Consider the following 26,465-nt stretch of genomic DNA (forward strand, 5'->3'; position numbering starts at 1 on the left):
GTGTTTGGTTGTTGTCAAGTTTTGAAGTGCAGTAGTTGCAAGGTATTAAGGGGTCTACAATGTTGTATTTTTTTTCTGCTATAAGGTAGAGAGCTAATTGGAACCATTTCGAATCTTAATTATCTTCTATTTTGTACGTTATGTCTATAGTTTTTGTGGTACTTTTATAAGAAGTCCTGCGGCAAAACACACACACATGGTTTGGTAATTCAGCGGAAGTACTTTTAAACTTTAGTATTTATTTTTTGTATGTGTTTAATAGAAGGTTGATATTTGTACAGTAGTTGCAAGTTTGTTGTACATCTATTTCATTTTGTAAGTGGCTTTCAATTCCAAAATATTTTCTCTGGATATAGTCTATTTCATTGAGTAGTTGTTTGGCTGTACCATGTAGAAGATTGTTATTTAAGTTGGCTAGTGCTAAAGCAGGACTTCTAGCATAGTACAGTTTTTGGACTAGATTTCTTATAGTTGAATGATGTGTTGATATCATTTTGATATGATGGAAGGTAGTCCTGTGTATTTGCGCACTGGACAGGCATCCATATTTTGTAGTAGTTTCATTTTGAATTTGTCTTTGCTTTTTCCATACTGATTGAGGCACTGGCGTAAAGATTTGAAAGATTCTTTGGCAATGTTACACATTGATGTGCACGGCCATTTGTAGACTGGACGTTTTGGTTCAGGAGATTGGGGAGGTGATACTGAGTTTTCTGGGGATATTTTTGTGAGCAGAGTTTCTTGTTCCATAATGGTGTTATTAAGTTTTTCATACCCTCGTCCACGGCTCTGTATGGCAATTGGTTTTGTTTGCTTTTGTTTACATGCTTCTTCATTAAAATATTTTTCTGTGGTCGTGGTGTGGTTCCATTCACCTCCACAGATGTTTAAGAAGCTATTTTTGGTGATATTCCGTTTATTGAAAAGTCTTTTTTGTAGTTTAGTAGTTAGTTTTGTTAGTGGTTTCATCCTATTTAAAACTAAAATAAATAACTTCCTTTTGAGAAGGATTGCACTGTCTACGAGAGCTTCTAGGATTCATTTTCTGCGGTAGGTTTTAAGAGTTGTGCATGATTTCTCTCCTGTTTTTAAAAGAATCTGAAGGACTCTGGAGCAACATTTTTTGAAAAACATTTTTTTTGGTATGATTACTTGTCACTACACCAAGATTTATAGGTCCATTGTTAGCAGTAATGGTAGCTGAAGTCTTGTTAATCACTTTCTGTTTGGTTTTACATTTTGATACAGGAGGGAATGTTTCTGTACTGGAAACTTGTTTTGTTTCGCTTAATGATTGTATTGGCTGTTTTGTTTGAACTTTTTGTACAAAATCTGCTAGAGATGGAAGCTTATTTTGGACACTTTTATTTTGATTTGTGTTAGGGAGAATTCTCTTCAAAGGCTAATTTCCATTACCTATAGAGTCCCCCAGCAGCTTTGAAGGGTTTATTTTTTTCTCCTGCTAAGAGTGAGACCCTTTTTCCCACTCTTAAACAGATTGCTAGTGTGTGTTTTATGCTATCTTGTGAGCTTCTGGTCTATGGGGTTTCTCACCCACATAGGAATCATCTTTTTAACATATTTGGTATACGGCACCCTCCGTGCCGTACCACAGGGGTGTCATAGCGACCCCCAAACATAGACTCCATACCCTGGGACTGACTACTGTGTCCCAGGGCATGTAAAGTCTCCATTGACTTTACTAGTCAATTCGTATGAACTAAACAAGTACAACCCATCTTACTATGGAAGTACTGGGAAGGATTAATAGTTTTTCCATAATGTTAATTTTCGAGGGGGTACCGTACAGTCACTCTCTCAAAAGTTACTGGCTGGTGGCAGTGGTTACTACCATAAATATTCAACCGTGAATATTTCCCTATGCGATTTTCCCATTGTTCACAACTACCACTTTTACTGACAGCCTCTAACATACCGCCGGTTTATTTTTATATTAACTTTACTCCGGTAGGTTTTCATTGCCAGAACTTTAATCATATTTCTTTATCATGTCTTTCTCTATAATCTTAGCCCAGGTCGGGGATCCTTTGTTCGTCCTTTTGACGGGCTTCTGCACAGAAGCCCTTCTCGCGGCACCACTGAGTCTGGGGTAGACAGGATGTGTGGGAGGGGGAATAGGCACCCTGGACAGGTTTGCCTACGCAACACAAGTCGCACTCTGCCCTGATAGGCTAGGGGGTTCTCCCGCCAGGAGAGCCACCCCACTGTGTGAGTGACAGCTAGGCTGTATAAATGGGGCTCTTGCTGCATAAAAGCAGGGTCCTGAGGACTGGAGGACAAGACGTCGCCACTGGAACTAAGAAACCAAAGAGGGGAGAAGCTGAAGACATCTGCAATGACTGAACCACTGGTGAAGCCCTGCTGCAGATCCTCACCACTTTTCTCCAATAACTTGAGAAGATCTTCCCCGGAAAGAGTCTTCTTCCCTTGAGCTGGTGGGGCCAACCAGTTCGCCAAGCACCTTCCATGACCTGCCTTGGTCGAATCTCCAGTGCGAAGCACCGGATAGCCAGGCACCCGTCCACCATGACTGTGATTTAAAGGAGCGTGCCTTTTATTCCGTTTTGGCAGCACCGCGGCTGGTTTCATCCCTGGGCAGTGCAGTAACTCGAACCTTCCTCCACGACGAGAGCCTCTCTTCCTCTGCTGATCTCCCGAACTGCAGGAACTTCCAGGAACTACCGCCACCGCAGGAGCCTCTTCCACTTTCAAGGTACATTGTTCCGCCAGGCCTCCCTTTTCGTTGGGTATTGCTAAAGGTGTTTTAAATCCTTTACTTATCTTCTGGGCTGGCTGCCTTTTCATCTAACATTGTATTTCTATGTCCTGCAACCTCCTTTTCAATCGTTTAACAAAGGGCCTCATTACAAATCAGGCAGTCCGGAAATAACGGTGGCGGTAAACCCGCCGCCACCGTTGTTTCCGGACCGCCTGATCCCGACTCCTGCAGGCAGGAGGTGATGTTCCCGCCAGGTCTGACCTGGCGGGTTTAACACCGCCCACCTGCAGGCGGACGAGGAAACACCAGCAGCATTACGAGATGCTGCCGGTGTTTTCATGATCCCCATTCCCATTGAGTCCCATAGCACTCAATGGGAATGGGGATTAACACCATTCCGCCTCCGTGGTTCCCGGGAAACCGGGGTTGTAATGCCCGGTAATTCTGGGAATCACGGAGGCGGAATGGTATTACGAGTCCGGCGGTAACCGAGGCAGTTTTACCGCCTCGGTTACCGCCGGACTCGTAATGAGGCCCAAAGACTTGACTGCAGCTATTAGAACATTTTGAACGTAGGCACTTTGCCTTGTACCACTGACTCTGACACAAGCCTCTTGACTCTGGCTAAATCTGTTACAACTGCCTTCTCTAGATTGTTTCTCTTCAAGAAATGTGTTGGTGCAACTAAAACTCTTATAACCACCTTTCCTTCCCTTTTATACATTGTTGAAGTACCATTTTGCTCGGTTTTCACCAAAGTACTGTTGATGCTAAAGTGCTGCCTTGCTTAACTTGTTCACAATCCACTTGGGAAGTGTTGCTGGTGTGTTTTAGGAGTCTAAACCTGTATAACATGTTATTTCCCTCCCTCTGAAGAAATTGTTAGATTGACATTTCTGCTTAGTTATCACTGTGCCGTTTTGCTCAGTTTTCACTCTTGCTCAAACTTGTCTACAATTTAAATAGGGAGTTGTGAATACTTTTCCTGACTGTTTTAACTTACTTTAAGGATAGTGATTTGTGTGTGAACATCAGAGTGTGTAAAATAAATATATATATTCTTTTTGATACCAAGCTTTGGTCAGTGTTTCCTTGTTCCATAGTACTGTATTCGTAATGAGTAAACCCCGAATACTGCTCATCACCCTCTTGAGATAAGTCTGACTGCTTAGCCACAGATACCAACTACATTTTTGTGGTACTGACTGATACCAGAGGGGATTTTCTTGCATATACCTGTAGTCTTAATCTTTTGTATTGCTCGCTAAGGGAACTGCACAGGATTCTGCTTAACAATTTGCTCTACTTCTGCGTTGCTTTCTATGGAGTTGCTTTTTGGTAGGCATTCTTTGGGGTCTGTTGGAGAACAAAAATAAAGTGTGGGTTGGGCTGTTGTTCAGTGTATGTATGCTTTGTGCATGAGTGTCTGAGTATGATGGTAAGTATGATTGTGGAGGTGTGTGATTGTGCAATGGGCAGGTACATCAAGTTGGGAGGCTATTGTTGTATTTGTGTGTTACTATAGTGGGTTTCAGATGACAATATAAAGTATGTAGCTGGCAAGGGGAAGCACTAATACTACATCTAATGGTAAAGGGTTATATATTTGTTTGTTCTACAACACTAAAATGCTAGTGTGTTTGAGTAACAGTTAGAACATTATGTTAGTTTTGTACTTACTTTTTTCTATGGAAAGAGTAGGTTTCTTCTAAGTCCTTGTTCGTACTTCTGACGCTGCTGCTTTTCAGGAGAGTGGTGTTCATTGAAAGTGTAGAAGAAAGAAGTTAGTGCATATGTGTGTTATAGCAGTTTTGTTAATGTAGACATTGTTTTGCATTATTTTTTGCCTATGTGCATCCTGTATATTTTATTTAGAATCTGTTAGTTGAATATGTTTTTCGAATTAGTCTAACAGTAAACGTATAGAGCACACTTGTTTTTTTAATGTTATGTTTATAAATGTTAAGAGATAGAAGAAATAATCATATGCCTTTTGTGTTATTTTTACAGGGTAAATGGCAGCGATTGTACATAAAAGCAAACAATGTATGCCTTTGTGAAGGTGTGGGTAATAAAGCAGAAGGATTTCATATAGAGGCAGTGGTGTTGTTTGATCTGGGAGCCTTTCTAATGATATTGGGGGTCATTACGACCTTGGAGGTAACCATGCCGCAATTTGCGGCATGGTTACCTCCATTTCGGGTACCAGGTCCGGGTTCCCTGAATGGGGAAGTACCGGGCCATTCCAACCTTGGAGGGCCCGGTATTTCCCCATTCAGGCAACCCAGACCCGGTCCATCCCCATTCCCATTTAGGCCCCAATAGGGCTCAATGGGAATGGGGAGCATGCTAACAACGGGCCCATTAATAACGGGCCCGTTGTTAGCATGCTGGGCTGCTCGCGGGACCCGCTAAGGACGCCTGGTTTTACCAGGCGTTCTTACCGGGTCCCGCAAGCAAACCTCCTAATGCGGTGGTAGGGGGTTAACGGGGCCGGCTCCTATACCGACCCGTTAACCCCCTATCGCCAGGGTCAGAATGACCCATATTGTCTGTGTGTGTGCTTGAATGAAGATGTATGTACTCATCCTGGCTGCGTGTAATTTTATAACACAGTGGACAGTCTTTTTCATAATTATACTGTTATTTTTCACATCTTATAATATGAAACAATATTTTTTTAGATAGGTGTGTGTTTAAACAAACATTTGGAGAGCTGAAAGCTTTGCAAGTGACACTTCATCATAGCAGATGGGAGAAATGACAGGAACTTCATTTTACAGTTTAGTGGCATTTACTCTGTTAATATTTGTATTTATTTTGTTTTACATTTTGAAAGTGCTTACGCAGCCCTCGGGCGTCGAGGCGCTGATACAGCAATGGTTTGTTTTTTAGTTGTGTACTTATTTTGTCTTAGTTGCATATTTATAACACGCTTAAACACCCAGAGGTTTCTAAGCGCGGACCCGGGGATCGAATCTGTGTTGCTTCGTGTCGTCTTGCTTTGAAGGCATGCACGTTGACGCTGAGCTATGCTCCCGGGATGTATTGTATTTCTAGAAGAGGTGTACATGTACTGTGTAGAAAATATTCATACCTGTAGTCTGTGTTTATGCATATGCATATGGATGTGCATCAATCTGTAAGTGGAAATCTTGGGAAGTTTTATAGTAGTTGTTGCTGTAGGTCCTTTGCAGTGACAGCCGAATTGTACTGAGAGTGATCAATAGTACATCTAAAGTGGTGATCTGTGATGACAGAGTTAGATGTAGAGTTCTTGGATGTGATTGGTGGATGATTGTGTTACTGCTTAACAGTAGCCAATGAGGGAATGGTGCAGAAAGTGCAGTGAAAAGTGTAGAAGGGCTGCCCACAGTGTTACTTACGTGCTCTGCAGACTGGGCGGCTGTTCGGAGACATGACATGCTACATTCGGGGTTTCCGAGCATGAAGTGGGAGTGTATTTTGAGGATTAGCCAATCAGGTGTTGAGGTTTTGCTTCGTATTGAGAGAGGCTGTGTGTAGTGAAGATGGCGGAGGTGCAGAAAGTCAGGGTGTTGGTGGTTGGAGATATGTTTGTGAATTGTTTGGAGCAGTATGCAGAATCTAGAAATGTGGCTAACCATTTTGACACAAAAGGAGTGGATGTGGTGTGGAGCATTGTGCCTGATTTGAATTTGCCAGCAATTCTAGTAGTTTGTCAGGATGTGGCTAGATTTCATAGTCCACATGTAGTTGTCTTACACTGTGGTGCTGTGCATTTGGGCTATGTTACTGTCTCTACTTTGTTGCAAGATTTGAAAAATTTGGGTCAGGAAATCATGAAAGTCCTTCCAAATGCCAAGGTTATGTTTTCTGGGTTGACACCTAGGGCAATATGGGACAATAGTTCTGCTTTTTGTCCTCAGCAAAATGTTGACAGGTGCTTAGTCAACCGAGGCATGTTTGGTTTTATGACTAGATTGGTGTTACGCTCACCTGGTTCCCACAGGGTCGTCGATCGGACCCGGACAGCTGCGGTCTCGACCAACGTGATGCGTAGTGAAGAGATAACAGTCTGGACTGGCCCGCCTAATCTTGTCTGCTGGACTCATAGAAGTATTCTCCTGCAAGTGGAAAAAGGGATTTAGCCACCCGTGGACTTTAGTGATGGCCCCCCCAAAAGTTCTCGTTCTCCCCACTAATCACCTCCGATATCCCCTTTTGGTAACCTCATCTTATGTTTTTAAATGATGAGCTCTCCATTCTGCATGGCATGCAGGGGCGCGTAGATACCAGTTACTTCACTTGGTTGAAGGTACTGGAGGAGTTCCGGAGGAATATTGAGTCCAGTGTCTATAAAGTTCAAAGAGTTCAATATGTCCGATGTTCACTCTTGTTCCATTCCCTCGTTAGGTTGCAGCTGGGTCCAAAGGAATATTGCCTGGAGGCAGCTAATGGCGTTCAGGTAAGAGTCTGTATTACCAAACAGTGTCTGGTCAAAGTTGCATGAGTTTAACTTGCTGTTTTCTCTCCCTTTATAGGTGCGGCATAGGAAGATGCGGCGAATTTAAGAATACTACCTCCGGTGGTAAAGCAGGTAAGCCTATGGTGGCACCAAGATTGTTTTTGTCAGTTTTCTCTGCTCAACTTGTTATTCCTTTTGTTTTCCCCCCAGGTGCTGGATTTTGACGAAGAAAATGATGGAGGCAGCGCCGAGTCGAAAGATGCGGTGGACTGGTGAGTATAACGCGGCGCTGCTGCTGGCGAAGCGACGCGTGCTGAAATAATGTCCTTTCCAGGCTTGGAGATGTGCTGGGTCCGGAATCAGGTAAGGAATCAAATAATGTCCGTGATCTAACCTCTTCTCCTTTCTTTTCCTTTTGTCTAGGAGCTCCAGATTCGAGGCGGGCGTGTCAGAAGACTGGATGCTGACTTGCAGACACGGTGAGCGTCACGCTGCTGGATGCAGAATAACGCGAAGCATGGGCTGCTGTTCGGGCGTGGTTTAAATAGCCTGCAAAGTAGTCCCAGGTAAGAAGTTCCCCAGAACCACACCCAAGTGAAAAAGTGTCCCTGTAATAAAATAGTCCCATCCAGGCCTCACGTTGGCTTGGACTCGTTTGCAGCATGATCTGCATAAGGTAAGTAAAGGCTATGAGCCTGGCGCCTATGGCGCCAGAACTGAATCCAAACAGCCCCCAGTCGGGGCTGTTGGGGTTTTAATGAGTATCTGGATGCCTGCTCCCGGGGCTGATGGACTCGATCTGGATGCCCAGGGGTAGGCATCATGACAGCACTCCCCCCGAAGGCCCCTCCTAAAGTTGTTCTTCCCCTTGGCCCTGGCTTGTCTGGGAAGTCCTGATGGAACGTTTTCATCAATCGAGGAGCATGAAGGTGGTCACTTAGTTCCCATGACCTTTTTTGTGGTCCGGAACCCTTCCAGTCGATTAAATAAAGTCTTGATTTAACCATTTTAGAGTCCAGGATGTTTTTTTTACCTCGAATTCAGGTTCTCCATCTATTAGGATGGGGTCAGGTGGTTTGGTTAATCTTGTCCCGGGTTGAACTGGTTTTAGACGTGAAACATGAAAGACAGGATAAATCCGCATATTAGAGGGTAATTCTAATTTGACGGCCACCCGGTTGTTAATGGCCTTAATGGTGTAAGGACCCAAATATCTAGGATTAAAAGTCTGAGTTCCTTTCAGAGGTATATGTCTTGTAGCCAGCCAAACTTGGTCTCCGATTCGATATGGTGGGGTCTCACTTCTATGTTGATCAGCATTTTTCTTGTATTTCTCTTTTGCTTATTTCAAATGTTTTGTTGCCTCTTTAAAGGCTTGTGTAATAGTAGAATGCAGATGAGTTACTGCCGGCATTTCTAAATGCTGGGGCGAATCGAGTTCTGAGGTTCGAGGATGATGTCCATATATGGTGTAAAAGGGCTTTTTCCGGTTCCTCAATGTACAGAGTTATTGTATGCGTATTCAGAAATCCATAAAATGTCCTTCCAATTACTTTCGGTTTGGTGGAGCATACAACGTAGGTATTGTTAAAGAGTCTGGTTGGTTCTCTCTGTCTGACCATCGGTTTGGGGATGGCGACTGGTTGATAACCTTACGTCGATTTGTGCCAATTGACAACACTTCTGCCAAAATTGCGAAATGAACTGACTGCCTCGGTCAGAGATAAATACGGAAGGAAATCCATGTATTCGAACAATATTTTCGAGAAATTCCTTGGCCAAGATTGAAGCAGAAGTTAATCCTTTTAAAGGAATGAAGTGGGCCATCTTGGAAAAATGATCCACAATAACTAGAATGGTGTTGAATCCATTACATGTTGGTAGATCTGTAATAAAGTCTAAAGACAAAGTGTGCCATGGTGTTGGTGGAATATCTAAAGGTTGTAAAAGACCAGCTGGTTTCTTCTTTTGACTTTTGTTCTGGGCGCAGGTGCCACAAGACAGTACAAATGACTTTACATCTTTTCGCCAGGTGGGCCACCAGAATTGTCTTTTAATTTTAGCTTCAGTTTTTGCAATACCTGGGTGCCCTTCCATCAGAGCTTCATGGTAATTGGAGATGACTTGTTCTTATAGTTCCTTGTGTGGTAGAAATAGACGCCCTTGATAGTAAGGTAGGTCATTGACAACTCAATAATCTTGGCCCTTTTTAACCCAGTCCTGCAGGGCTGCTGAATCAAAAAAGTTGTTGGATCTTTAAATGAATATCTTCTAAGGTCTGTAGAGTAGTTATCCCAAGAATTCTTTGTTCAGGAATTATAGGCACCGGTTCCGGGTTCGAATATGCTTCTCCCATCCCGATTCGGGACAAAGCGTCTGCCTTACCATTCTTACAACCTGGTCGATAAGTGATCACGAAATTGAATTCGGCAAGGAATAAGGCCCATCTAAATTGACGCGATGATTGGGCTTTGGCTGTTTTTAAATACTGCAAGTTCCTGTGATTGGTGATTACAGTAATGGTATGCATGGCACCGACAAGATAATGCTGCCAAGCCTTGAAGGTGGATTTGATGGCTAACAACTATTTATCGGTAACCACATAGTTTAATTTGGGGGCCGAGAATTTTCTGGACCAAAATGCTACTGGATGAAGTTGACCAGTTTCTGGATCCTTCTGGGAAAAGGACAGCCCCCATGGCTAAACTGGACGCATCGGTTTCAACTATGTATGGGAGCTCGGGGCGTGGATGCTTTAAGACAGGTGCCGATGTGAATTTCAATTTCAGTTCTTGGAAGGCTTTTTCAGCCTCTTCGGTCCACAAGAAGCGTTTGTTTTTTCGCAAAAGTGCTGTGATGGGGTGTACAACATATGAGAAGTCAGGAATAAATCTGCAGTAGAAATTAGCAAACCCAAGCATGCTTTGCACCCCTTTAACTGAACTGGGTGATGGCCACTTGAGAATTGCGTCCACCTTTCGAGAGTCCATTCAGACTCCTTTTGGAGTCAGGATAAATCCAAGGAATTCAACTTCTGTAGCATGAAAAACGCATTTTTCCAATTTTGCATATAACTTGTACTGGCGTAGTTTCTCAAGGACTGCACAAATGTGCTTAACATGGTCTGATTCTGAGGAGGAGTACACTAGAATATCGTCTATGTATACGACAACACAGACGTCAATGAGTTCACGAAGGACATCGTTCATAAAATACTGGAAGGCTGCTGGTGCATTGCACAACCCGAAGGGCATCACCTGATATTCGAATAATCCGTACGAAAAGCGGTCTTCCATTTGTCGCCCTTCTTTACACGTACCAGATGATATGCCCCTCGGAGATCTAATTTAGTGTAGATGCAAGCATCCTTTACTTGGTCTAGTAGTTCGGGGATCAGAGGCAATGGATATTGGTTCTTCTCCGTGATCTGGTTTAATGCGCGGTAGTCTATGCACGTTCTGAGGTCACCTTCCTTTTTGGGCACGATGAATAAAGCTGAAGATGCAGGGGACTTAGATGGATGAATGAATCAATTAGCAAGGTATTGGTCCAAGTATTGTGGTAGGTGATGGTTTTCGGGTTCCGTAAGGGCGTAGATTCTACTGCATGGAGGTTGTGCACCGGGTATGAGGTCGATTTGACAATCGTATGATCTATGAGGCGGTAAGGTGTTTGCCTGTTCTTTTTGGAAAACATCCTGGAATTCTTGATATTCCTTAGGTAACTGCATGACTGGATTAGCGACAGTGGCCAGGCATTTGTTCAAGGTTTTTTCCGGGTAACAGGTGTGTGCACACTCCGGGAAGGTTACTCTCTTCTCTCGCCAATCAATACAAGGATTATGTGTTTCCAACCAAGGTATCCCCAGTATTATTTGGAACTGCGGGGCTTTGATTAAGTCAAACACAATAGTCTCTCGATGCCCATCTTGACCCAACAGTGTCATCTCTGTGGTGGAATGAGTTACAGGCCCAGAGGCAATTTCAGTTCCATCGACTGTGGTGATAACATCCGAAGTGGTCTTTTTTGCAGAGAAGTAGATTCATCCTAGAAACCAATTCGTGGTCCAGATAGTTTCTGACGGCCCCGCTATCAATGTATGCCCTAACTGCGTGCACACGTGATGGCTGCCTTGGATCAATAAGGACCATTGGTATGATTAGGTGCGAGGTCTGAGTGTCCTTCTTTAAGCTCGGCAAGCGGACCTCTACGCTTGTCGGGCGTGGTCGTTTCCCGAATCAGGCTCTGTTTGATTTCTATCAGCAACTTCGACTACTTTCTGGGATGGTTTTATAGGGCAATCCCGTAGAAAGTGTCCTGAGGCCCCACAGTACAGACACAACTGCATCTGTCGTCTCCTTTCTCTTTCTTTTTGAGTTAAGGGTCCCTTAACCCCCCTGATCTGCAAAACCTGGGGGTCCTGATGGATAACAACCTCACCCTGGAGCCACAAGTAAACTCAGTAATCAATAAATGTTTCTTCCTCCTGCGAGCAGCAAAAAGGATCCTACCGTTCCTGTCGTTCGCCAACAAAACACTTACCATCATCGCTCTGATCATGTCCAGAGTAGACTATGCCAATAGCTTATACATGGGCATGCCCGAACGACTTCTAAAAAAACTGCAACGCATACAAAATGCAGCAGCCAGACTTCTCCTCAAGCTACCCAGAAGAGAACACATCACACCCGCGCTAAAAATACTACACTGGCTACCGCTGAAACAGCGAATAAAGTTCAAAGCCATGTGCATCACGCACAGAGCAATACACAAACAAGGCGCAGAATTCCTAAGCGCAAAACTGCGCCTACATCAACCGACAAGAACACTAAGATCAAGCACAGACATACGCCTGGAACCAAAACCCTACAACAGGAAAAAATTCAGAGGATCGTCTTTCTCTCACCAGGCACCCAAAACTTGGAACGACCTACCTAAGAATATACGGAATACAACAAACCACCTAGCATTCAGGAAACTCCTCAAATCATGGCTCTTCAAAGCGTAACCACCACGGAGACGCACCGGAATGCCCTTACACTAAAACAATGATGAAAATAACCCCAACTTCGGCCACTCTCAAATTGAACAAACGCTCAAGCCAAAGAACCAACCACTCGACAGAGCATAAGACATCATGGAAGACAGCCGCAAAGGAAGGCTACAGAGACTGACCACCTAACTAGACCCAGACGAAACCTAGACCTACACTCTCCCGCTCTTACGCACCGGACGAACACAGCCAGACTGGCAGACGCATCTAGATAGACGTTGGCCTGCGTCACATGTGGATAGGACTGTTCGAAGGATAACATGCCCGCGCCTAGGAAACGTGAATGCTAGCTTATGCCACAATCAAAGCTGTGAACACCAACCTGCGTGGCGTTCGGATGGAGTTGTGAACGCTAGCTTGCCCACTCCTGGACCGATCTCTAAACACTAGCCTGCGCCGCGACCAGATAAAAGTGTGAATGTTGGCATGATCACACCAGTATGGAGCCCCAATCATTGGCCTGCGCCGCGCCTAGATGGGAATGCGAGGGCCAACAAGTGCCACTCTCCCCAGAACCGCGAGTACTAGCATTGGTAAAGGTCAGGTAACCCACTAATTGGTCAAATTAAGCTCAAACTCTGCATACTTATCTCACTCAAAAACTCACACAACCATCTCTCGCACAACAAACCGCACGCACTTCACAACACTGCAACAACACATAAACCGGAACAACAGCACACGTGGACTGACTCCAATCCGATACCTGCACCAAAGCTCAGCACCCGGTGTATACTGAGTTGAAGCTGCCAACAGCACACCACTTCTCTCACTATCCTACTCCCTTCTTCAACCTACTAACCCATCCCACCTTTATCGTTTTCAGATCCGCCTGAGCGCCTGGGGACCAATTCCGTTGGTGACGGTGCGCGGCACAAATACCTTTAACATTTAACATGCATCTGTTCCTTTGGGAGTAATATTGGGTTTAACCAATACCCGATTCTCGAACTTAGCTCGATCAGCTTTTCTATTCTGAAGTCGGTGGTCTAGCTGGACCACTAAGTCTATATATTCTGCGCAATCCTGAGGTGGGTTCACAACTTGGGCCAAAACATCTTTGAGTTCACCCCGAAGTCCGCGATGAAATAATGTAATTCGCTTTACCTCTGGCCATCCGGTTTCCACCACCAACCTATTGAAGGTTGCGATATAAATTAGCAGGTCCTGGTTTCCTTGTCGTAGGGATAGAAGTTCGTTATCCAGGGCCTGTCCCTGTGAATGTCTGGCGAATAATCTTTCCATGCTCAATTAAAAACCCTGAAAATCCCGAAGAAGAGGGTCATCCTGGTTGACTAATGGAATTGACCAATCCGCTGCGCTGCCACTAAGGTATGACAGTACAAAGGCTACTTTGGCTTGGTCGTTTGGAAAAGCTCCTGGTCTGCATAAAAAGTGCAAGCGGCATTGGTTAATGAACACAGCAAACCTTTTCGGGTCCCCAGCAAAGCGTTTGGGTGGAGTTAAAGGAATGCTCCCTGGTAGAACCACTTGCACAGGGCTGCTTGATGAAACAGGGGTTGAATTCCCCCCAAGTCCAGGTAGTGGTGTTTGCCCGGCTTGGTTTTGCAGCAGTTGTCTGGCAAGATCATCAGTGCGCTCCTTTGACACAATCAATCAGTCCTCTCCTGAGGGCATTAGTTTCTTGCCGCGCAAAGTGCACTTCTCCTAACAATTGGGCTAGTTGGTCAGTTTCTGAGGTCTCCATTACTCCCAGGTGGGGATTTGTAGATAGGCTTTGCATTCTGTTACGCTCACCTGGTTCCCACAGGGGCGTTGATCGGACCCGGACAGCTGCGGTCTCCACCAACGTGATGCGTAGTGAAGAGATGACAGTCTGGACTGGCCCGCCTAATCTTGTCTGCTGGACTCGTAGAAGTATTCTCCTGCAAGTGGAGAAAGGGATTTAGCCACCCGTGGACTTTAGAGATGGCCCCCCCAACAGTTCTCGTTCTCCCCACTAATCACCTCCGATATCCCCTTTTGGTAACCTCACCTTATGTTTTTAAATGAGCTCTCCATCCTGCATGGCATGCAGGGGTGCGTAGATACCAGGTACTTCACTGGGTTGAAGGTACTGGAGGAGTTCCGGAGGAATATTGACTCCAGTGTCTATAAAGTTAAAAGAGTTCAATATGTCCGATGTTCACTCTTGTTCCATTCCCTCATTAGGTTGCAGCTGGGTCCAAAAGAATATTGCCTGGAGGCAGCTGATGGCGTTCAGGTAAGAGTCTGTATTACCAAACACTGTCCGGTAAAAGTTGCATGAGTTTAACTTGCCGTTTTCTCTCCCTTTATAGGTGCGGCATAGGAAGATGCGGCAAATTAAAGAATAATACCTCCGGTGGTAAAGCAGGTAAGCCTATGGTGGCAAAGAGATTGTCTTTGTCGGTTTTCTCGGCTCACCTTGTTATTCCTTTTGTTTTCCCCCCAGGTGCTGGATTTCGACGAAGAAAATGATGGAGGCAGCGCCGAGTCGAAAGATGCGGTGGACTGGTGAGTATAACGTGGCGCTGCTGCTGGCGAAGCGACGCGTGCTGAAATAATGTCCTTTCCAGGCTCGGAGATGTGCTGGGTCCGGAATCAGGTAAGGAATCAAATAATGTCCATGATCTAACCTCTTCTCCTTTCTTTTCCTTTTGTCTAGGAGCTCCAGATTCGAGGCGGGCGTGGCAGAAGACTGGATGCTGACTTGCAGACACGGTGAGCATCACGCTGCTGGATGCAGAATAATGCGAAGCATGGGCTGCTGTTTGGGCGTGGTTTAAATAGCCTGCAGAGCAGTTCCGGGTAAGAAGTTCCCCAGAACCACACCCGAGTGAAAAATAGTCCCTGTAATAAAATTGTCCCATCCAGGCCTCACGTTGGCTTCGATTCATTTGCAGCATGGTCTGCATAAGGTAAGTAAAGACTATGAGCCTGGCGCCTATGGCGCCAGGACTGATTTCTATGATGAGCCTGGTGCCTAAGGTGCCAGGACTGAATCCATACAGCCCCCAGTCGGGGCTGTTGGGGTTTTAATGAGTATCTGGATGCCTGCTCCCGGGGCTGATGGACTCGATCAGGATGCCCGGGGGTAGGCATCATGACAATCGGGCATGTTGTTTTGCAACCATGACAACATTGACTCTGGTAATGATGATTACTTTAAGGAAGATGGCATTTCTTATTCTATTGTGGGAAATGCCATGCTGTTTTGGAATGTAAGGGTTGCTTTGGAGAAGCTAATGTGAAGATTTTTGGAGGAAAATGGGCAAAAAACCCCCCAAAAAAATAGAAAATAAAAGGTGTTTCTGAAGCATCTGCAAAAATAAACTAAAGAAAGGCTCTTTTCAGAGCCAACCTCAAAGGGGAAATGGGGCACACTGATAATTTTTTCTTCCCCTACGCTTAGATATTTCGATTTGTCTGCAGATAGCGCGGTTGTTTGAGGACAGTGCATATTACATACAGGGATTTTGGGGTTGAGTAGCATGCAAATGAAACTGAGCAGAGCAAGGGATTGGTCAATAAGGTTTACTGGGTGTGTTGTGTAAGGAAAGAGTTTCTCAGTATGTCTTTTTCCTGAAAGAAGAGGAGATAGCTATGGCTGTGTGTTTCAGAAAGCAGATTGTTTGGATTTTGGGAGATTTGTGGATAAATTGGTTGGTATGGAGTGGCTGCACATCTTGGATCCTCTCATGTGGAAGTGTACTGGCATGGAGTGCATGGAATGAAGTAGGTGGATTTGGTGCCTCTCTGTGCTTCTTTGGTGACACAGCGTCATCCAGACATTATTATTATTCATTGTGGAGGGAACAGTTTAGGACATGTGTCTGGAATCGCTTTGCAATTTGCAATGAAAGAAGGACTTGGGAAAGTCATGGACATGTATCCAAACTCCAGAGTAATTTTTTCCCGTATTGCGCAAAGACAAATGTGGCTGCGTTATTTTTCATTTGGTCCACAAATGGAGAAAGCAAGGCGCAATGTTAACAAGGCTGTTTGTGCCTTTTTGAGAGATGTTGGTATGTCCTCTTTTCAGAATGAAATGTTTGTAGCACACACATTTATCGCAGAGATGGAGTACATCTTACTTATGCTGGCAATCAGATTTTTCTGTGAAATATAGAAAAAAATGCATTGCAACCTTTTTTGGAATTAGAGCAATCCATTTTACAGTAGGTGTTGACCATTTGAAGTTTTTCGAAACAGAAAAAAACACCACAAAAAGGCTCTTTTCAGAACCACCACTTCCTCCCAGAGAAAAGTGCAATGGTTGTGACAGGGCAACACTGCACAGATTGTAGATGTCCGCAGACATATAAAAATGCACAAGGCCCTGCACTATTTATTTGTCACTTCTATTTTTTAACTGTGAAAGGCGGCTCTGAAAAGAGCCTTTGTATTTGTTTTGTTTTTGTTTTATATTTTCTGGGGTATTTTAAACACAACACAGAAGGAAAGGAGGGGAAAGGAGGGTAAGGAAGGGACACCAACCACAGGGATAAGAAAGGGCAGGTGGAGAGAGGAAGATGTAGGATGGGCCTTACTTAGGTAGGTAGCAGTTCTTCTGGTGCTCCTTGACCGCAGTCTCGAAAGCACTCCAAACATTCTCCCCTCTGCAGAGTACTGCATCGCAGTACATTCACAATATTGTGACCCTCGAAAGGTAAGGGTCAACAGCATCATGAATGGCCTGTGAGGCAGCTGGAGGGATGTGCTGTCCCACAGGAGTGTCTCTTGTGGTGGCAGGAGCGGAAACGGAGGATGCCGTCGAGGAGGTCAACCTACTACATTTATCGAAAGGTACAACCTTACGAATAGCCCCATCATGGAACGACTTTAGGTGTCGCTTCATTGATGTAGTACTATAGCTATAGGAACCATGCCTGCCACCACTCAGCACCATGCGGCACTGAGTGCACATCCTCCTGTTCGCATGAGCTTTTGACTTTCCATCAATGGTGGTAAATAACCGCCACACCCAAAACTCACGATGAGTGCTAGTAGTAGGGACTTCCACTAACTCATCCTCTTCATCCTCTTCATCCGTCTCCTCTGCATCCTCATGCCTGTTCCCCTCTGCAGGCCCTTGGGGACGTGGTGGTGGTGGAGGGGGTGGGGGGTGCTGATGCGGAGGCAGTAGCAGCAGAAGCAATTTGGGACGCCATCTGGAAGGTTAATAACCAGCAACTAGGAACTAGGAACCAAAAACAGCAACTTGCACAATTGTCCTGTTGTAAATCTTGGAAATTGAAAAGGAGAATGAGGATCAACTCTGGGGTGTGGCCTTTTATAGGGGCGCTGGGGCGCGCTTCGCGGACACCCGCGCGGTTCCCGAACACTTCGAACACTAAGAATGGGCTCAGAAAGTTCCAAAAAGTATGTAGATCGGTTGGGATATTGGACATGTGCAATGATGAACTTTTACTGTAAAACACCTTGGATTGCTCAAAAAGCACTTTTTTAAATGTCCGTGGATCTGGACAGTGTCCGGAAATAAGGACAGACGCTCATCTTGGGTGCGGTCACATGATGACGTCGCGGGCACGTTCGCAAATGGGATGGTTGTCCGCAGGACCCCAAATGCGTAGTGCCGGTTGTGCGCATGCGCGGGTGTTCTACGGACAGTTTTCAGGTCTCCAAACTAATTAAAAGTGCGACACACATGCAGCGGACAGTTGCGGAGAGGCACGATGTTCGTAGGATCCAAGTGTGTGGTGCGCATGTGCTCAGGACAATGTTGAACTCCCTGAATAAAATAAATGTGTGTCAAAACTTTGCGGACAGGCAGACATCTTGTGTATTCTGAGGACATAGGCATTTCAATTATGAACAGTACGAACAGGTATATTGTCCTTAGGACACCCCCATTTTGTTTACATACAGACAGGCGGACATCTTGTGTGTTCTAAAGACACCTCCATTTTAATTATCGACAGTAGGGACAGGTATAGTGTCCTTGGGACACACCCATTTTAGGTATTTGGGGACATCTCGGACAGCTGCTCTGTCCGCGGACACCTTGACTGCCTTTAAAAAAAAAAAATAAGAAACGGGTATATACTAAGAACACATTTAAAATGTTATTATTGTTTAACATAGAAAAATTAGGAAAGAGAGGGGGAAGCAGAAACTGAAACAAATATAGCGGAATTAGGGGTTTGGAAATTATGTATGGGAGGGGAGCAAGGGATGGAAGTTTCATCATACCGTTTTTCTTGGTGGGGAGGGTTTGCGGATAGTTGGCTGGGACATGGAGAGGGGAAACAGGTACATGTGGGTCAATGGTATTTAATGTTTTCTTTAATGTGGTCCACAATACACTCTTTTAGTTGGTTGAAGTGTTGTAGTAATAAATCTATTTTCAGTTCCATTTGTTTGAGAGGATTTTCTATTATCTCTTTTGGTATATTAGTTTTATTGGTTGTCTGGTCTGTTAAAAAAAAATGTTTTAAGTACATATAAAGTCATAGTTATTAATTGGCTTATATAGAGAAATGTTGTGTCTACCATTATTATCACTCTCTTCACTCATCTCATCTCGTGGGAAATTCTCTTCCAGCCATTCCGAAGTACTGGACATTTCTGTGTTAAAAGAAATACATATTAGTTTTAGTGTACATAATACAGAAAATGTATAAGTATATGAAATAAATGTAGTGTACTTACTACTTTTTTACAAACCTTTGCTGTTACTGGTGTGTAAGTATGCTCTTGCTTCTTGCTGTGCAGTTTCTGTGAGGTAATTCAGCTGGAGGCATATTTATTTTGTTTTGGTATATTCCATTATATTGGAAATGCAACTTCAGTGGATGGTTGGTGTTTTACATATACAGTTTCCACTTCTTATTTATTATTAAATGTAATGTATTTATGTGGTGCTTTTTGAATATGTTTGTGTGTTTTTATTGTATGATACAATAATGGAAGATACCATCTAAGTTTTTGGATAGTGCTGATGTTGACCGCGTGCGCCTGCAGACATGCGCACGGTCCGCGGACATCAAAATCACTAGCGGGGTGGGGGGTTTACTATTTTCTATGTTATATAAATGTAAGGTAAGGGAGTCTTAGTAAAAATTTGTCACATTTACATTATCTATATTTATATTCAGTGAAAAAAACATTGTTAAAGGGATGTTATGGTTAAGTTGTGCCAATAAAACGCTATGACAGTGAACAAAACTTTGTTAAAGGGACATTATGGTTAAGTTGTGCTAATAAAAAGCTATGAAATTCAGTAAAAAAAAAAAATGTGTTTAAGGGACGTTATGGTTCCAAGTAAAACCGAAAACCCCCTGAAATTCGCAAGTTATGGTAAACTAAGCAACCATAACTCGCACCACCACCGTGCACTGCTAAGACTAACACCCAGGACATGAAAGATGACATCACACATGTCATTAATGACATCACATGTGCATTTAGTTTTCATGCATGGCCTCCACACAGGATTGTCATTGTAATGTTAGAAAAAAAATGTAGAGATCTTTGGAAGAACTATCATTCAGCAAATATTTTATTAGGCGTTCATTGCTATAAACACCATTGCATTATTGAGTTATTTCTAGTATATGAACGCACTTGTGTACCCACGTAAGCGTTCTCTGCAGCATGCGCCATAGAGGTGCAATATTCAATACCTTCCATGTTGGATAGTAAAATGATGAATGCTTTCATTTCAGAGTTTTGGATAGTGTGAAACATGTAATAAGTACCTGACAATGCCTCCCTTACTGCATAATTGTTCTACTACACACAAACCATAACGAGACTACAATGCATACAAATACGTATATGTGCAGGGAAAGTAAAGTAAGCAAAAAACCAGCACTATTACCAGATAGTGTTCATAACCTCACTAATTAACTTCATGCATGGAAATAATTGCTGTGTTTCAGGCTTAGTTCTTCTCCTTTGTATATATATCATGTGATGTGCCTGCAACCCAAGGAAAGCAGTGTAACTACAAACATAGTACCTTTTGCATGTTTAATTGCTGGCTGTTAGTGAAGTACACCACCTGCCCTACATATGTCAGTGCACACAAAAAGAGGAAACAAGAACTGTGATGTCATCAATGATATTTATGATGTCATCTTTGATGTTCTGGGTGTTAGTCTTAGCAGTGCACGGTGGTGGCGCGAGTTATGATTGCTTAGCTTAGCATAACTGGCGAATTTCAGGGGGGTTTCGGTTTTACTTGGAACCATAACATCCCTTGAACAATGTTTCTTTCACTGAATTTCATAGGTTTTTAGTAGCGCAACTTTACCATAACGTCCCATTAACAACGTTTTTTTCCACTGAATATATATATATAAAGACATATTACGCTTCATCATATTGAGTGCTAGTCCTCCTCATCCCATCCCTACTTCCCATCCCTCCTATTGTGTGAGATATTGGGTATTAGATCACTTTTCTTGGTATAAACCAGGTGGAATGTAGAAGGGGGGAACACCTTTATTATCTCACAGAGAGGTAGGAGAGATGACAGAACAATACTTGTTTAATTAAGGCAACAGGTTGCTTGTCTTATAGGTGAGGGTCACCTCATGTTTCAGGACCGGGACGAGGTAGAAAAGAAGTGAATATTATGAGTAAGCATTCTCAGCCTTCCAGGGAACCTTCTAAAGCCTCTTTATCCACCAGGCAGCTGTTACCAAGTACTGAATCCCCGAGTTTTAGTGGGACCTGGCCGCTGACAATGATATATGGAAGGCCAGAGTTTTGTTGGTGAAGGGTCAGGTGTTTGATCCCAGTGAAAAAGAGGAAATCCTGCTCTTGGACATTAAGGTGATGGGGGGGCAGAAAGAGTGTAGGTGCAGTCCCAAAAAGGACCTACCTGGGTGGGCAGGAACCCCTAAATGGTCTGCATGGCCCTCATTGTCCACATCCAAATAGACTTCACCTCTGATCCTCAATTGTACCTGACTGTAGACAGAATGCTCACTCCACCTGCTACGTGAAATCTGTAGGCACCTCCAACATACCCTTATTCTTTAGGTGGTGCCGGCACACTGAGGTGCAGGGGCACACTACAACCAACACACTTGCACTCCTGACTGAAGCCCAGTGCCCGTGTGCATCCGCTACAGAGTTGTGTTTTTATCCTCGTCTCACAGCTTCATTTCCCGGCATGTCCACTCAGTCCTTCATCCTTCAATGTTGATAAGAACAATTGACACGGATAACAGTGAACATGAGATATTTGTGTGTGCCATCATAAATCCCCCTATGGGGTCAGTGTGCACTCTACAAATGATGGTGCACCCTACTGATTGGCACAGTGCAATATCCCATCAACACTGTGCAAATTAGAGCATGGTGCACAATATGCACTAAAGTAAGTTGTTGTCATGCTTGATGTTTTCAGATGTTGTACAAACTCCTTGACTTTTAATAACAATTACTATTTTGTGTATTTTTAGTTGATGGGAACCAGCTCCACCGCAACCTCTGCTGGAGAGTAAGAACTGATTTTTCCTTTCTGATTGAACATCTTCAATCTTTGAAGTTCACAGTAGCAGCCATCTTTGTGTTCCTCACTCATCCCCCTTTCTTTGCCTCTCTTCTGCAGTCGTTTAGTGCGGGTGTCCACTGGTATTTCCGATGGTGAGAAGAAATCCGTTGAAGAGCGGAAGAAACTTGCGGCTACATGGGCTGGAAATCAAGGGATTAACATTAAACCGGTATGTGAGGCTTGATCCCGTTTACATTGTTACTGATGCTGCACTTTCTGGTGGTGGAATAGGGGAGGGTCTGTGCCGAAGGTGTTCTGGTTCACCATGAATGAGGGCTTTCACTCTAAAGAGGGTTTATGCCTTGGAAAATAGACACACATGCACTCGTAAATTAATGAGCTCCCGTGCATTATTTGTATTTGGGTGAGGGTCATAGTAATACAGAAATGCATGCAATTTTTCAATGGGCACCTTTCTACCAATACATGTTTCGTTTCTTACATTGACACAGAGTTAATATGTTTGAGTTTTGTGGCCAAGCCAATGTGTGTGTCAGCCATATTTATTTATTTATTTATTTATTGCATTTATAAAGCGCACAGGCAGGCCTGGGGCATCGTGGTGCTGTTACAAGAAGGCTTAAATAGTTGCATATATAAACGACAGTATGGTGAGAAAAAAATACATGAATGAATACAATTCATAATAACAAGTCAAGATAAGCAGGTTCATCATAAACAGGTTCCAAGGTTACAGGGGGAACCCAACAGATTTTGCTTTATTGTCTATAGTGGGACTAACAGAAGAGCTTAGTTTTAAGAACTCTGCGAAAAGCTGCGTGAGAGGTCTCATTTCTGAGTGAGGTGGATAGGGCGTTCCAGCTTTTAGGAGCTAAATATAGGAGGCTAGAGCCTCCTGCTTTGGCTGTTTTAAAAGTGAGGATGAGGAGCTGATTGGCGTGGTGTGATCGCTTGGGTCTCAACGAGGTGGAACAGACTATTTTCTCTACAAGGCATGGGGGTGCTGTAAGTGAGAGGCTCATGTGTGTAACGGCAAGCGTTTTAAACAGAATGCGCTCTTTCACTGGGAGCCAGTGTGCATCACGTCTGGCCTGGGATATGTGTTCCCTTTTGGGGATGCTTAATGCCGCTCTTAGGGCATTATTTTGAGTATTTGCAATCTGTTGAGATTTTTTGCTTATCTGCCCGAGAGCAGAACGTTGCAATAGTCCAGTTTGGCCCCAACGGTGGCTCTCACAATGGTGAGGCAGTTTTTGGGTGAGAGATATAGTTTGACAGCATTGATGATTTTGCTGGTGAGTGCTGCAGAGGACGATATGGCGCTGAATTGACCCATCATGGAGAGGGAGGAGTCAAAGTAGACACCCAATGTTTTGACTGCCGATTGGGGTGTTCTTCAATGTTGAAGGAGCTGTACTGGGTGTCCAGCTTGTTGAGGATTTCCTTTGGGCCTACCAAGAAGATTTCTGTTTTATCCCCATTGAGACACAGATCATTAGCCGCCATCCGGACCTGGATGAGGGCATAAGTTTTGCAGAGAGTTGTAGAGTCCTGTTCGTAGCAGCCCGACAGTGGGAAGAGGACCTGAGTATCATTAGCATAGTTTGTGTATGCTATGCCGTGCATGTCCAAGTCATTGAAAAATGGTAAAGTGAACAGGTTGTATAATGTGGGCGAGGTGCAGGAGCCTTGTGGGACTCCTCAGTGGATGGCACTAGGTGCAGCGCACGCCTGGTGAGAGAACACTCACATGAGTCTCCCTCCCAGGAAGGAAGTGATCCATGATGTGGCTTCCGGGGAGAATTGGGCTGCATTCCTGAGATGTCTGGAGAGGGTCTTGTGATCAACAAGATCAAATGCTGCAGATAAATCAAGGAGAAAGAGCAGTGCTGGCTTGCGTTCATCCATAGTTTCTCCTAATTGGCTCTTCAGATCCAATAACGCTGACTCTGTGCCGTGACCTGGGCGGAATCCTGATTGCCTTTTGCCAAGGATAGTATTGGCTTCAAGAATTTTGGGATTTGTAGATATGCCACTTTGTCAAGTATTTTTAACAGAAATTGCACAGTAGTGATGGGTCTGTAGTTATTAGGTGACTCTGGGTCCAGGGGTGGAGCAGAGGGCGAACCCATGACTCTTTGAGACAGGTAGGGACGATGCCAGAGGCAAACGGGAAGTTGATGAAGGCTGTCAGTAACAGTGCTAGCGTTTCGGCACAGTATTTAATGAGGTTGGTGGGGCAGACATCACCCTTGCAGATGGAGGGTTTGATGTGTTTCATGATGTCTAGAACTTCTGACTCAGTTACTTCTCTGAAAGAGAAGAACAATTTGTCTTTGGTGTCTGGGTTGGTGATAGTTGCATTAAGAAGGTTGGCTTTGGGCAGAGCGTTAAAATGTGAGTTGCTTTTTTCTTGCAGGAGGTTTATTTTACTGAGCATGGCTGTTTGAACACTGGAGCATCAAGCTTCATCTTTGAGTTCTGGAGTGTTTGTGGCAGGGGCGGCCATTTCCTTGAAAATGGAGAAAAGTTATTTTGATTGAGAATTGGCATTTGAAATTCTTGCCTTACAGGCTGTTGATTTTGCTAGAGTGATGGCTTTCTTATATTATGAGGCAAGTATTTTCGAGGCCTCTAACAAAGAAATCTGAGGGTTGGCTTGCCATTTGGTTAGCGCTGTACGTTTGCAAGAATGTAATTCTAGAAACACTTTAGTGAACCAGGAATTAGAGTGTTTCTTCCCTTTAGTTTTTCTTCTCTCAAGAGGGGCAATGGCGTCCACCGCAGATCTAATAGTGGTGTTATAAAGTTCTGCCAATGCAAGGGGGTCATTGGTGAACGGAGGCTTGAAAGCTGGAACTTCTAAGAAGGGAAGGATCCTGTCTCTAGTAAGGAGACGTGAGCATCTGGCTAGTGCTGAAGGTGCGGGCTTGTAGGGTTTAGAGGTGTTAGTAGGGGTGAGGATGTAGAAGTGTATAAGGTGATGGTGCATCCAGGGGCAGGGGGTGTTAGAGCTGATGTCTGCGGTGCAGTAGTGGTCAGCTACCCAATCGAACATACATCCTCTGGTGTGTGTAGGGGTCATGACTCTTTGAAGAAAGCCCATATCCTGGAGTGCTTTGGCCAGGGACTTGCTTTATCTTTAGGATCATTGACGCCCAAGTTAAAATCCCGAGGAGGATCGCCTTTATGGTTTTATTTAGGTTATCTCCTAGGCAGCGGAGTAGATTTGATTGGAAATCAAGTAGTGGGCCTGGAGGCTGGTAGATAAGGTGTATAGCAATTGTGAAGTTAGGTGAGAGCGAGAGTTTCACTGACAGCGCATTCTCTTCTAGTGGTGAGTGTGTTTGTCTAGCTTAAAGGGATTCCTTAACTATCAGGGCAATGCCCCCTCCTTTTGCAATGGGTCTGTCCTGTCAGAAAAGTGTGTATCCTGGTGGGAAGGCTAGAGAGATTGCTGGATCTGAGGCTTCATGGAGCCACATTTACGAAATGGCGAGATAATAGTGTGTTTGTCTGGGTGAGCAGCGTGTAGCTATGCTGTGGGCGCTGTGGATTTAGCGTATGGCTGCTTGGCTAGGCAAGGAGCAGCGGCTAAAAACAGACAAGTGCTGTTCTCTGGGTGGCTTAACAACATGTGTTGGGAGGCGTGCGAAATGTTATGGCGTGTAGAGTGGCGATCGGCGGTGAGGACTGTTTTTTTTAGATGGGAACACCAATTTGGTGAGCACCGTAAGGGTGAGGTGAAGTAGGAAGCAAAACGGTGGAGGTAAGATGCAAGTGGTACTCACATGTAGCGAAGTGCAGGGTCCAGTAGCGGCGAGATATAATCTACCCAGTCCCATGTTCTAATCTAAAGCCAGTATGTGTGTCAGCCAGTAAATTACAAAGAACCCCACCCTAACCTACAACTCCGGAAAGACTAGATACACTAGAGATGTAGCAACCTACATCTTGGCCCTGGTGTCCCAGAATGTCTGAGGACGAGGATGCACCTGTCAGAGTATGTTTGGTCTCTCTCATTGTCCTCCCACCTTAGACAATATAAACCTTACAATTAGTCAGTTTATTTCTGTAAGATATACCAAGATGTTCCTCTATGGAGACCTTGTCGCTGTGAGGATTACCAACTGATCTTACTCTAGGCTAGATCATGGTTTCATTAAAAGGCATGGTACAGATCAGAGGTTGATATAAGAAATTGTGAAGTCTGTAACAATGTTCGGCATTCATTCAGTGACATTCTGCTGGACTTGTGTTTATACTTCGAGTTGTATGGTTCAATGTGTAGTAGTGTGCAGCGAGTATTGTACCTTAACATTATTACTCCCACTCTTTGTAGATTTTACTTTTTGCTATATTACCTCAAACTATTTTTTGAAAGTTTTTTATATCTAATGCCAGTGTTTTTTGTGTGGAGTATGGCTTACAGTGTATGAATCTATGGGTATAGCGTATGAGTGTATGTCGTATAAGTGTATGTAACAGAAATGTTTGCCATATGAGTGTATCAGTGTATGGGGCATGAGCCATACGATTTACATCTTGTGCATGTACACAATTTACATCTCACAGACTTCTTATATGCATTGAACATTTATATCAAGATTAGTCTTGACTTTTATGTGAGTTATTTATGTATAGCAGTGTCCACGTAAGTAATGCAAATTTCATATATGCATATGTCTAGTTGTACATGATGTAGCACATGCCTTCTAGCTCTTCTGTGTGTAAGCAACTTGGTGGCATATAA

General features: G+C 44.1%; 1 protein-coding gene across 1 annotated transcript in view; it reads left to right on the forward strand.

Moving 5' to 3' along the window:
• The window catches only part of LOC138554969 (cytosolic phospholipase A2 gamma-like), a 235,447-nt gene that overhangs the window by 101,867 nt on the left and 107,115 nt on the right, over positions 1 to 26,465 (forward strand). The window contains exons 3-4 of the mRNA XM_069642604.1: positions 21,660 to 21,697; positions 21,809 to 21,920. Coding sequence (XP_069498705.1) covers positions 21,660 to 21,697; positions 21,809 to 21,920 — 150 coding nt within the window. The remainder of the gene's footprint in view (positions 1 to 21,659; positions 21,698 to 21,808; positions 21,921 to 26,465) is intronic.

The sequence above is a fragment of the Ambystoma mexicanum genome, chromosome 1q (genome assembly GCF_040938575.1).
Source record: "Ambystoma mexicanum isolate Mex_15411 chromosome 1q, UKY_AmexF1_1, whole genome shotgun sequence".
Classification (NCBI taxonomy): Eukaryota; Metazoa; Chordata; class Amphibia; order Caudata; family Ambystomatidae; genus Ambystoma; species Ambystoma mexicanum.